Raw genomic sequence first — 14,367 nt, forward strand, 5'->3', positions numbered from 1 at the left:
ATCATATACTGTGAATGTAATTCAAAAGTTCAGTCCCAGGAAAGTGCTTAATATTGATCTCTCCATACAGCAAATGAACCAGCAATAAAGAAATAGGTAGCATACATTGTAAGGAAAATAATCCTGTCATTTAAAAGTTTTCATTAAAAAAGTAAATAAATAAACAGCCCTAAAGTGGAAACAACCTAAGTGCCCATCAATTGAGGAATGGATAGGCAAAATGTGCTCTATACATAGAGCCATAAAAAGGAACTACCAGCATGTATTACAATATGGATGAACCTGAAGACATCATGCTAAATGAAAGAAGACAGACACAAAAGGCTATATATTGTATAATTCCATTTATACAAAATGTCCAAGAGTTCCCTTCGTGGCTCAGCAGTTAATGAACCCAACTAGGATCCATGAGGATGTGGGTTTGATCCCTGGCTTTGCTCAGTGGGTTAAGGATCCAGTGTTGCCATGAGCTGTGGTGTAGGTCGCAGACACGGCTCAGATCCCACGTGGCTGTGGCTGTGGCGGCAGCTGTGGCTCTGATTCGATCCCTAGCCTGGGGACCTCCATATGTCAAGGGTGCAGCCCTAAAAAGCAAAAAAAAAAAAGTCCAGAATTAGGAAATCCATAGACAAAAAGTAGAGTAGTTGCTGTCAGAAGCCAGAGAGCGGGAGTAACACAGAGTGACTGCTAATAGCTATGGGGTTTCTTTCTGGATAAAAATGTTCTAGAAATAGAGAGTGGTGACTGTTGCACAAATTTGTGAATATACTAAAAATTTGAATTGTGTAGTTTAAAACAGTTAGTTTTATGGCCTGGAAATTATCTCCATTTTTCTAAAAAGAGCAGAAAAAAAGAATAGGCAATATTTTACTTGATTTCTATAGGAATATACTGATATAAACAAGATCTAAAATGCCTAGGAATTCAGGGAGGGAGTTCCTATTGTGGCTCAGTGGAAATGAATACAACTAGTATCCATGTGGATGCAGGTTCACTCCTTGGCCTTGATGAGTGGGTTAAGGATCCAGCGTTGCCATGAGCTGTGGTGTAGGTCGCAGACATAGCTCGGATCCTGCATTGCCTTAGCTGTGGTGTAGGCCAGCAGCTGTAGCTCCAATTCGACCTCTAGCCTGGGAACATCCATATGCCGCAGGTGCAGTGCTAAAAAGTAAGATAGATAGAGAGATAGAGAGATAGAGAGATAGATAGATAGATAGATAGATAGATAGATAGATAGAATAAAATAAAATGCCTAGGAATTCAAAGTGACAAAGCATGCTAATTATTAAAATACACTGATATTCTGGGAAAATAAAGAAATATAGCCATAAATATGGGAGTCATCTGGCTAAAATATCTACTTTTCTATCTCATTACTCTCTCTTCTCTACTTCCTTAAATTCCCTCTTCATCTTTCAAAGAAGGTTTGTTTTCTAAAATACCTTGTACGTTCATGTTTTCTTTTTTTTTTTAAACTTGCATACATTAAGGATCGCTATTTATTTATTCATTTATTTATTTTTGTCTTTTTGCTATTTCTTTGGGCCGCTCCTGCGGCATATGGAGGTTCCCAGGCCAGGGGTCTAATCGGAGCTGTAGCCACCGGCCTACGCCAGAGCCACAGCAACGCGGGATCCGAGCCGCGTCTGCAACCTACACCACCGCTCACGGCAACGCCGGATCATCAACCCACTGAGCAAGGGCAGGGACTGAACCGGCAACCTCTTGGTTCCTAGTCGGATTCGTTAACCACTGTGCCATGACGGGAACTCCACGTTCATGTTTTCTTCAGGGAGAATGTAGAAAAAATTGAGCAAGTAATAAAAGAAACAAAGGATGAAAACTTAACTGATGTGTGGAAAGGAAGAGATGGCCTCTTCTTTTAAGAAAAAAATCACAAGAAACAACCATACTGCCAAAAAATGGGGGTGGGGGAAATCCAATCAATTATAACCTATAACCCTAACACAACTATAGTTACCATATTGGTATGTATCCTTCAAATGTTTTCCTCATTGTAATCAAGCATGCATATATAAAATGCTACTTTACACTTAATGTAAAAATCATAATCATTATTCATTTTACTGTGTAGCTTCTAAATCCTAATTTTTAATGGATGAATAATAACAACCTATTAAATGGGATGAACCAAAATTTAACTTTTACCCCTACTGTCAAACATCTTAGTTGATTTTACATTTTTCACTATTACAAATAACCCTAAAGTAAAGATTTTAACACACTGTACTTTTTCTTAGTTTAAATCATCTTCTTAGTTTGAGTTCATGAAAGCAGAATTCTTGGGTCAAAGAATATGAAAATTTTTATAGTTCTTAGTAAAGCCTCTTCTAGTAAAGACTGGTTATCATTCCAGGGTTCCTTATAAGAATCCCTAATGATGAAAATGTCTTTGGAACTATCCTAAAATCACCATCTTATATAAAACTGCAACTACTTCCTTGGCCTCCCTAGAAATAACTAGCTATTTTTTTGCCATTTTCTTCCATGGCATCATCTAGGAAATAAGCCTCCAATAAAATTTCTAATAATATTATAGTGCTTTTTTATAAACTTTAAACTTAAATTACTGTAATCCACATATGATAATAAATGCCATATTGTAAAATGCTTATTTATTGTACTTAACCTGCATTTAATAGTTAAAATTATCAAAAATTTTCTTCTCTTTTTTTAATTTTTTTTATTTTATTTTTTATTTTATTATTATTATTATTATTATTATTTTTTAGTCTTTTTTTGCTATTTCTTGGGCTACTCCCGTGGCATATGGAGGTTCCCAGGCTAGGGGTCCAATTGGAGCTGTAGCCACCGGCCTACACCAGAGCCACAGCAACGCGGGATCCGAGCCGGGTCTGCGACCTACACCACAGCTCATGGCAACGCCGGATCGTCAACCCACTGAGCAAGGGCAGGGACCGAACCCGCAACCTCATGGTTCCTAGTCGGATTCATTAACCACTGCACCACGACGGGAACTCCCCAAAACTTTCTTCTCTTTATTGAACCATCGTGTTTGATGTACAATATTCTCACATAACTGAGAGTTAAAGTCCACTCACATCTCTTTTACGTTGATCCTTTTTCAACTGCGCAATCTCTCTGTTTCTTCTAGACTCCATCAATCTGGCTTTTTCTTGTTCTTCTTTCATTTGTTTCATTAAGCGAACCTAAAAGGTGAATACAACTATTGTACAACTACCATAATATTCATTAAATAAATCACATGTATGCAAATATATTCTTAGGACTCTGAATACTTAACAAGGAAAAATGTGGAGTTTTACTACACATTTTAAAGGGTCAACTTTTATTTTTGTAAGACTAATACATTTATATTTCTAATACACTCATACATATATCAAGTGGCTCAGTGTTCTATGCTTTTTATATTCAATGTCCAGTTGTTCAGTAACTTGAATGATTTTTTGGACTTAACTTATTACCATTAGCTGTGTGACCTTGAACAAGTTACTTAACTTCTCTAGGCTTTGGTTTCCTCATCTACAAAATGGAGATAATAGTTCTTATGGGATTAGATGGACTTCTTTGAGAATTCAAAGATTTAATACCTGCACAATGCTTATAACAGTGCCTGGTACACGGTAAGCACCTAATGCTTTTACCATTTTTGTTGTTGTCATCAGCAACTATACAACATAATAATCTGACTACTTCTACATTTCCTATTTTAAGGAGATAACATTGATGTTCATGCCAAATGTTGAGAATAATCTACCCCACAACAAAAACAGTAACAGATTAGAATTCACATTTTCTCTTTTTTGTTCAAGGGAAGAAAACTTGTACTTTTCTATGTGTGGGAATGATAAAGACCAAATTCAAGATAGCTGTTACCTCTTCGGGAAGGAGAATATGATCAGGAAGGGATACACAGGAGGCTTTGTGCATCTCTGTAACATTTACTATCTTAAACTAGGCAGTGGATATATTATTCATTGTTATTATCTCTGCTTTTTTGCATGTTGTAATATTTTATACTTTTGTTAACCTTGTACAAGAGTTTTAACAGGATAAATATTGCTCAAAGTCAGAGAAGCCCTGTTGACCACATGATTTTCAGCTACTGAAAAGAGAGGTTTTGATAATGGGTCCGTACAGGAAACAACTTCTAATCGCCGAAAAGGAGTGCATCATTTCTAAGACTGGGTCACCTTTTATTGAATATGGAAAGAACCACAATAAATTTTTTTTGGTCCCAAATGACATAAACATCACCAACATGAAACATTAATGGAAATAAATACCTTTGTTTTTTTCATTTCCATCACATCCTGCTGTAATTTCTTCAATTGTTTTTCATATTGGGACTGATTTTTAAGCAATCTTGCATGCTCTTTTTGAGCAGTCTGAAGTCTCTGCAGTTCTTTATTCATGGCTTGAAGTTTCTTTTCATATTCAGACCTAATTTTTTTTGCCTTTTCTTCTGAGTAAGATTCCACTGAACCTAAATGACGAAACAATATTCGTATTTGTTTTTGTGAGACACAGATTTTTATTTCATAGATAGAATATTTCTGTCATGATCTTAGAGAAGAACTACCTACCAAGTACAAATCTCAGGAGGCTAGTGTCTTTCAATCACTCACTCTACTCAACCTATTTAACAATTATTGAAGTTTTTATCTTTTGAAAACTTTTTTAAACATTTAAAAAAATGTTCCCAGCATAAATCAAGGCATTAAAACAATTATCCACAACTTTGGAAAAAATAATTAAATAGCCTAGACAGGTAACAGCATGAGGAAACCAAATAAAAAATAGTATTTAACATAATGTAGCTTCTGATATAATTTTTTTTCTGTGAAAGGAAAAGAATATAATTCTTACCTAAGTTTTGAAGTACCTGATCTCTTTCAAGCTGAGTGTCCCGAATTTTATGTTGCAGCATCATCAACTTCTCTTCATATTGTTTTTTCAGCGTCTGCAGTCTTTTCTGGCTGTTTTCTAGCTCATCAATCAGCTTTTGTTTGATTGCAATTTCACAAGTAATGTTTGCTAAGTCTGCTTGATAATTGGCTATTATAAAAGAAGAAAATAAAAATAATGGGATAGACTAATAATGTAAGTGTAGCTTTTAAGTAAGAGCATAAAAACCATCATCTATATCCAGGTATTCACTTAGCAACTATAAGGAAAATATCCTGAATATACCGAACACTAAAAAAGGGCCACAAGCTAAAGAGTCACACATTGGTCAAGGACAAGAAATACCACCTGTACTAAAGAAGAATGAAGTCACACAATGACCAAATCCAATAAGAGAAGAAACATTGGCCTTGGAGAACATATGTGGGTCAACAGTGTGAAAGGTGTTCTCATTAGAGACAAAATGGAAAATGGTAAGAGTTTTATATCATGTTTTAAACAAGTTCTCAAAATGAATTTCTGTCCTATACCAAAGGAAAAGTACCTTTTTCATCTGATTCAGAATCCGATTCATCAGAGCTTTCACCCCCTTCAATGTCATCTTCTTCCTCCTCCTCTTCTTCTTCCTCATCTTCATGATCACTCACTTCTTGACTTTCTTCCTAAAATATGATTTGTGTCCATTAATAGCACAATACTGGCAAAGCAAACTGAATACCTTATGAGAAGTACAAAGTAAAAGAGCACAAAAACTTCACTTTTCATCAGTTACCAAAAAAAAAAAAAATCAATCCAATGGGGACATTCTGTATAACACAGATCAATATTCTGTGATAATTTATACGGAAAAAGAATGAGAAAATAATAGATGTGTGTATATGGATTGCTGAATAACTCTGCTGTACAGCAGAAATATCACACTGTAAATCAACTATACTTCAATAAAATTTTATTTATTTGTTTATTTATTTATTTGTCTTTTTGTATTTTCTTGAGCCGCTCCCATGGCATATGGAGGTTCCCAGGCTAGGGATCTAATCGGAGGTGTAACCACGGGCCTAACGCCAGAGCCACAGCAACGTGGGATCTGAGCCACATCTGTGACCCACACCACAGCTCACGGCAACACTGGATCCTTAACCCACTGAGCAAGGTCAGGGATCAAACCTGCAACCTCATGGTTCCTAGTCGGGTTTGTTAACCACTGCGCCACGACACGGGAACTCCAATAAAACTTTAAACAAATGAAAAAAATCAATCTACAATTTTAAGGTTATTTTATAATAATTTTGTCTTAAATCAAAGAGTACTTCTTTTTTTTTGTCTTTTCTTGGGCCGCTCCTGCGGCATATGGAGGTTCCCAGACTAGAGGTCCAATCAGAGCTGTAGCTGCCGGCCTACGCCAAAGTCACAGCAACACCAAATCCGAGCCGCGTCTGCAACCTACACCACAGCTCACGGCAACGCCAGATCCTTAACCCACTGAGCAAGGCCAGGGATCGAACCCGCAAACTCATGGTTCCTAGTCGGATTCATTAACCACTGCGCCACTCCTCAAAGAGTACTTCTGTCACAGTATTCCATCCCCTCATACACAATGCTTTCACAATGCACAAGATTGTGAGTTGCTAATATTTTATAGCTCACATTCCTGAAGAAAAGAAGTCCTCAAGGAAACAATGTAAAATGGATGTATAATAATCAATTCTCTTTTCTATGTAAAGTTAGTACTATCATCAGCAACCAAGAACAACCTAATCCAGGGACTCGATATTATAAAATTCATACTTTCATACTTACAACTTCTAATTCATTGTTTTCTCTTTCTGAAATACCCTTTTCTTCTTTCTTCTCTTGGTCAGTGTCTATATTATCCTCTTTACCAGCCACACTTTTAAAAAAAGGAACAAAAACATATAGTATTAGAGAGGAAAACTGTTCACTTGTTTCTCCCAGATTTTTAAAAGCCATCAATTATTTGTGAAAACAAACTAGAAGAATTCATCATCTAACTGAGCAAAGTTATCATGTCTGATGCTTCCAAGGAAAACAGAAATTGCCATTCAACTAATAATGCAGTGATTTATACCAATGGAGAAAATCTTATTTTCTAGAAACAAAGAGGAACAGATATACCCTGGAGCATGACACCTGATGAGATAGCTATGAACTAGTCACAGTAACATCCAATGAACTAGAACGCAGACAATTTAAATTCAAGGGAAATTTTAAATATATATATATTTGTTTTCTGATCTAAGTATATAAAATTTTTTCATCAAATATAAAGATATAGAAACTGCATTTTTATTGATGTCCTAATACACTTAAGAATAAATTTAAAGATCAGAATAAATCTGGCCACAATAAATATGTCTACACTGTCTGCATCCCTCACAGTGTTCAGGTTTCCCCTCGGTAATAGCACAGGTTCTTTTCTCCTAGGTCATACCACTAGCTGGGGGCTGTTTCTCATGATGTCCTCACAGAAATGGATCTTTGTACATCAAAACGATCTGAAGTTCAGCCTGCCCTCTGACTGAATAGGAAATTCCAGGATCTGCCACAAGATTCCCCAAACAAACAGAAGCCTCCTCTTCAGTTATCAGAACAACCCTCTGACTACATGCTGATGTCAAGTAATGCTAGAGCTAAACTACTTCAGCCCTGGTGCCCATAAGCGAAAGAAAGCTCTTTAGTGAGCAAAGTTTTTACTCAGTTAAACCACCCTGACCCTTTGGGATTTAGCAACCATGATCAATCGTGCATAGAAGCTACACTTCTGTTCACTAGATTTATACATTTAATCAACCTAAATAATATTAAGAAAGAGAACTTTAATGAATCTACTAGAACGCAGACAATTTAAATTCAAGGGAAATTTTAAATATATATATTTGTTGTCTGATCTAAATATATAAAAATTTCTTCTTGTGCTATAGTAAGATTTTAAAATCATTAAGGAGAAAGGGAACACCTGAATAAGGCAATATTCTCCAAATATAATTCCCCTAGAAAGAGCCTAAAAATTTTATCAGAGTAACTTTGGAATAGCTTTCATTTCTTTCAGATATCCTGCTACATTAAATAATTACCCTAATACATGGATTCATTTTTAGCTTCTAGACTAAAAAAATAATCTTATTTAGGCCCTGCTGTTATTATTAAACTCTAATATTTTAACTTTAGTTCCTGATTTTCACAGATACTTTTATACTTAGAACAAAATGAATATAAATGTTTTTTCCTTTGTGAGCACTTGTCAGAGTTCTCTCTCTCTCTCTCTCTCTTTTTTTTTTTTTTTTTTTTTGCTTTTTAGGGCCACACTTGCAGCATTTGGAAGTTCCCAGGCTAGGGTTCAAACTGGCACTACAGCTGCCGGCCTATACCATAGTCACAGCAACGCCAGATCTGAGCTGTGTCTGTGACCTACACCACAGCTTACAGCAATGCCAGATCCTTAACCCACTGTGCAAGGCCAGGGATTGAACCCGCATCCTCATGGATACTAGCTGGGTTTGTTACCACTGAGCCACAACTGGAGCTCCCCAGAGTTCTTAATTTATGTTTATTTATGTGGTTCTTTCTTTCATTTCTCTATTCCCCACTAGACCAAAAGCCCCCTAAGGGTAGAGATCATGTCTCTTTGGCTCAGCGTCGCATGCTCAGTAACCACAGGATGTGCAAAATAAATGTGCAGTAAGTACTTGTTAAATATTTTGATTCCCGTGACTGGGCTTAAGCACCTCTGTTTGGCACCTCTGCCTATGTGTCTTACACACTGATTATATGTTGGAGAAGAACTGCACAAATTGAAAGGTGCATAAAAATGCAAAGAAGACTGCCTATCTCCAGAATGAGAAGAAACTACCAATAGGAACATCAATAAGCCATCTTAACTGGCAAGGAATCGAAAACTTATAACAAGATTCTATGCATTTGTTAAATCACTGAACATATTAAATGCCTATCTTACATCATTTGTATTACAACTGGACTGTTGACTTTCCATTATCATGCATTTCAAGCTGCAAATCTAGCAAGAAACTCCCCCTTCACCCAATCATCTGATTCAAAGGCCAGCACCATGTACTCAAGCAGTGCTATACCTGAGATTTAGTCCTAAGGCGTAAGGCTAGGGAAGGAGCATATGTTAGGAAAGATATCTCCCTTTTTCCTTCCTTTTTCCCATGCATCTCCCTTCCTCACCTGCAACCATGGTGGCATACAATTTTTGTTCTTTCATTACTCCAAGTTCCAACCCAAACTCCCTTTTATTCAGATTTATACCTAGTCAACCACCTTGTTCCAAATACTTGACCCAACATACCCTCCTACTCCCTCTAGGTCACCAGAATCCAGGCTAACAAATGCTACTTTTTACTTATATATAAAGTTAACTCATATATTATAAGCGGTTTGTGCCAATTCTGATGCAGAAAAAACAGCAGTTATAACTTTATATATATACACAATTTTTTTTTTTTTGGTCTTTTCTAGGGCCTCACCCAAAACATATGGAGGTTCCCAGGCTAGGGGTCCAATTGGAACTGAAGCCACCAGCCTACACCACAGCAACGCTAGATCCAAGCCACGTCTGTGACCTACACCACAGTTCACGGCAATGCTGAATCCTTAACCCACTGAGTGAGGCCAGGGATCGAACCCACAACTTCATGGTTACTAGTTGGAATTGTTAACCACTGAGCCAGGACGGGAACTCCTATAACTTTATATTGTTAATTTACCTTTAAGAATCACTTAAAGCTTAAGCTTTTAAAGTATAATTTGGTACTTTACAATTATTGCATAGCAAATGTTCAAATTTCCTCAATAAATTGAGGAAATTTTATACCTAAACTATCTAAGCAGCAATGAAAAACAGGTAAATTTGTACTTTACATAGATTCAGAATCTCGTAGCTGATAGGAATACTACATCAAGTGGTTTAAACCCTTTGATATTTGACAACCAATGTCAACATTTTTGTTGACAACCAAAAAAGAAACTGTGCCTGCAGAAGCTAATCAACAACTCAGAGGGACTTAAAACCAGGTGTCATGACTCTAAGGTCAGTATTCTAGAATACTGTCTCAAAGTTCAGTTCACAGACAGAGAAGCATCATCATTACACAGGAGCTTGTCAGATATGCAGAATCTCAGGCTCCCCCTCAGTCCTACTGAATCAGAATCTTCATTTTACCAAACTCCCATGTTATCGACATCCATATTTATGTCTGAGAAGCCCTATCCTAGAATACCAAATAATTCTGCTTTTGTTGTCCTTTAGGGATCATATAAAAATTGGAAGCAAACTCTATTCACCAAGAACATTTAAAGGACTTAACTATTTTAAAGTGGGAAAATGTTTCCATTACACTACTTGAACTATACGTCTTATTTTGACCTTTCAAAATAGAAAAAATTTCATTTTTAGTGCTCTAATTTAATTCCAATGATAAATATAATGTCCTAAATATCAACTAATTAGGTGAGTCCTAAGATGATTTACAGACAGAATTATACTCTAATTATAAAATATTCAAAATAAGTTACAGAATTATAGAAAATTTAGAATACTAGATTATAGGATATAATTATGCAAATTATTAAATAACTTAAAGGAGCTATAACTTAAGGTTTTAGCTATTTAAAGTAAGAGATTAGTTTAACTGTTTTACAGTAAAAGCTCTCAAAAGGCTTAAGAGAGATGAAATTTCTAAAGTGGTACTTCTAAAATATTTAATATTTTGAAACCAGCTTATTTTCTCAATCATTTTTAGTTTGTAATCAGGAGACATGTTTTAAAAAAAATCTATAAAGAGAAGTTCTAATAGGAAGTAAAATACTACTTGATACTTGATTAATAATCATAATATCGAATGAGTATAATGCAAAATTTTATTACATTAACAGTTCAAAAGGGTGCTTCTAAATTTTGCTCATATTTCAAATGGGAAAAAAAGATAATTTTTTTGATGCTCACTTCAGATACATTTTAAAAGCAAAACTTTTTTTCCTAATTCAACCTTAAATATCCTGATAAATCTTATCTGAGGTAAGGCCACAGTTTCCTCTTACTTTGTTGCCATTTTAATGTTGTTTTCCCAAAAAAGATTACCCTAAATAAGAAAGAGAGGAGAAAGAGCTCACCCATGATTTAGCATGTGTTAACAACAAAATGTCAATTCCCACCTAAATAAAAATTTCCAGTTGGCTCACAAATTTCTCAAAGGAATATTCTGAAAGTCAAATAGTAGGGTTCTTGGGTCATTTTCAGGCATCAAAATTTTGATGGTTTATTCTAAATTCACAGGAAATTGCCTGAATCTTAATTCATATAAAGCAGTATGGGTTTTAGTTTCAAAAGAATTTTTTATATTTTGGTGTTTGCTAATTTTATAAAATCATCATTATTTTTAGGAACACCAAGTTAATCCGATCTGAAACAATCTATAACACATTTCCCTATGAATAGCAACTAAGTATTGAAATGACATTTTAATAAAAAACCTGGGAAATATTCCAACCTTCTTTCTTCTCGATTGCTTTCCTCAAGTTTCTGTAGCCTTCAAAATCACGAGGCACAGTATTGGAAGGCCAAGCCAATGAAGGACAAACCAGACAGTAAAAAGCGAAAGTGATAAGAAGGTAAAAATGATACATGAGCTTGAAGACTTTAAAATAAATTTTAAAAGATATCATCAAAGGACAATACACAGTAAAAAGGCAATACATTTTGCATGAGTAAAAAAGTAAGTAGAAAAACAAGCAGCATTATATCTAAGAAGAATATATAGACTATGAGTTGAAATTTTTCAGCAGCAAAATAAATCCACAGTCTCAACTTCTAAGCTGATAAATAGTAAGAATATTTGGATGCCATTGCTTTTCTTAACCTAAAACGGACCAATTTTCTCAGTTTCCACAAAAATCCCACTTTCAATGATATCCTCTTCCTTTTAAACCTTTATATAAGATCGTTTCATGGCATCAGTAAAAAAGTTTCAAAAAGTAATGCCTTTAAACCATAATATGGAAATATCATTAATACTACATACTAGGATACTTGTTTTCTACTTTAATATACTACATGTGAACATCACTAAATCTTAAATTCTATTTCAAAATTATATATGAAATGGTATTGTGGTCAAATGAATACAGTTGTTATAATATCAGTGGAAAACTATAATTTTATTAGGTGAAAATTAATATCACTGTACTAATTCCTAGACTACCAAAGGACAAATCTAAGGCAAAGGTGGCAATAAAATGGGAAATGTAGTACTTTCCATTAGTAAGATTATTTTTCAACTAGAAAAGTGTGAAAAAATATAAATATGTTCTTAAAGGCTTTTAAAATTAAGAAATGTTCAATACACAAAATTGGGAATCTTTACTCAATGGAATGTACAGAATACCAGTATCTGTCATGTAGACAAAAAGATAGATGTGCTAGTCTCTGATTCAGCATATAGCAATTCTGATATAGTACATTTCTGCTTGGAATTCCAAAAATATTTTTCAGAATCATTGATATTTTAAAATGAAGAGATTGAGCTTTAGTTTGAATGATTTCATCAAAACAGATCTCATTTTAATTTTATAACATGTGCTCCCAAGTGACTTTTATTTGTTGACCTTGTGGTTATTTTTCACAATCAATTTACATACTGCTATTGCAAGAAGAGACTAGCAATCTTTCTGAGAAAAAAATTCTGCAGTGATATTCACCAGGGATCAAAATGTCCAGTATACTGGCTAGAAAAGGGAAAGAAAAGCCATTGCTTAAGAAATCTCTTGTGTTTCTAGAGTTTCAACCTGACACCACTAAATACAAACATAATGCAGTCTGATGAATGAGTGACCTTTCTTAATAATGCAAGTCATTTAAAGCTAGATATCCAAAAATATGGGGATGAATGTGTGAATGGTAAATTTTCTTTATTTATACACACCAGAAAAGCAAAAATTTTTATATCTAATCTAGGCTATGCTGATGATAACGAGCGCGATAGCTCAAAGGATATGGTTCTCTGGCAAAAAGCTAAAATTTTCTGTTTTCAACATGAAGGATTTCTGCTCACCTTACACAAGAGAGCTGCATTAAAACATACGGATAATGTGAGCTAATAAGTAGGTAAACTTTAGATGCCTTCCCAATTGCCTTTTTAAAAAATAGTGCAATCAGTAGTTCCAAAAGACAGTAGAGGACAGAGATATAAGCTATTAACCCTATACTTCTCCATGACTTAAAGGGATTTAGTTTCTATTTAATTTAGTTCCATTATAATGCCTCTTCCATAGATAAAGGAGGGGAATGACAGATCTTGCTAACCGGTCTATCTTTTGTGTAACTAAAAAAATATTCAATTATTCTCCTTTATGTTCTAACTATACACACTTCTGGATTTTTTTTTTTTTTTTTACACTTCTGGATTATTTTACAGCTCAACAGAAATTAAGCACAGAAAGGTAGAGGAGCCAATCTTTAAACCTCAAATATTAGCTATTGGTTGTAGTTTTGATAAAGACTTTGATGCAGAAGAGGGTGAAACTTTCATGTAAAACAGGACTTACGACATCCTCCTTCAACACAAACGTAGCTTCTGACATAAAAATGACCCAGTTGCCACCCTCCCTATCAGCACTTACACTGTCAGAGGCCTTGGAGTCACTACAAATAAACACGAACAACGAAGAGAAAAGTAAATTAAAAGATATGAAACTTCTAAAGAATTCGTACATTCAGTGAGGAGGGATGGAAGCAGATATGAGAACTAGGACAGCTGAACAAAGCTAAACCCAAAGGCCAAGACTCTGACAAGTTTTGGAAACTCTCAGCCCAAAGAGGGTAAAAAACATATTTCGAATACTACTTAATTTCTTCTTTCTTCATGAGGTTGCTGCCCAAATTTTCAGTAGTTAAATGAATGCTTCCTCTTTCAAAATTACAAATATCCCTAGAGGAAGCTTACTAGTTATACATCATTTCCACTGGCATGAGTTCCTTTAGTCAGATGGCTTTGTGCCCAACTTTGAATTTAAGGAGATGAGAGAAGAAAGTAGATGATTTTAAGGTTGGGACAGTATTTTGGGCTAGGGAAGAATTACAGGAGAACTGACCTCATAGGGGAAGAAAGGATTAAGGCAGCATGGGGCCACAGGAGGTCAGTGGAAGAGAATAAGAGAGAATGGCTAAGGCAGAAATTCATATTTCCCCCCAAAAGGTGGTCAACACTCATGAATTTTCTTTCCCTTTTTTTCCTTTTCCAATTCCCTTTCAAAATGTTCTTTCCACACTATAAAACGAGTAAAAATCATTGTACGTGAGTTAGGAAACCTGGACATTATGTATTTGTAACACTTTCTGGAGAAAAATTAGTTCAAAGTTCCAAACAATTTTTCATTGAACTTATTATACATGTAAGGCTGAGGTAGAACCAAATTTTG

The 14,367-nt window shown here is 35.1% G+C and overlaps 1 protein-coding gene across 6 annotated transcripts in view; it reads right to left on the reverse strand.

Annotated features, from left to right (window-relative positions):
• Positions 1-14,367, reverse strand: part of KIF21A (kinesin family member 21A) — a 144,298-nt gene that overhangs the window by 39,594 nt on the left and 90,337 nt on the right. For all 6 annotated transcript variants that reach the window (XM_047787962.1, XM_047787965.1, XM_047787963.1 and 3 more), the window contains exons 12-16: positions 6,712-6,802; positions 5,456-5,573; positions 4,873-5,061; positions 4,290-4,489; positions 3,084-3,191 (exon numbers count right to left, since the gene is read on the reverse strand). In XM_047787962.1, coding sequence (XP_047643918.1) covers positions 3,084-3,191; positions 4,290-4,489; positions 4,873-5,061; positions 5,456-5,573; positions 6,712-6,802 — 706 coding nt within the window. The remainder of the gene's footprint in view (positions 1-3,083; positions 3,192-4,289; positions 4,490-4,872; positions 5,062-5,455; positions 5,574-6,711; positions 6,803-14,367) is intronic.

Source organism: Phacochoerus africanus, chromosome 7 (assembly GCF_016906955.1).
Source record: "Phacochoerus africanus isolate WHEZ1 chromosome 7, ROS_Pafr_v1, whole genome shotgun sequence".
NCBI classification, from domain to species: domain Eukaryota; kingdom Metazoa; phylum Chordata; class Mammalia; order Artiodactyla; family Suidae; genus Phacochoerus; species Phacochoerus africanus.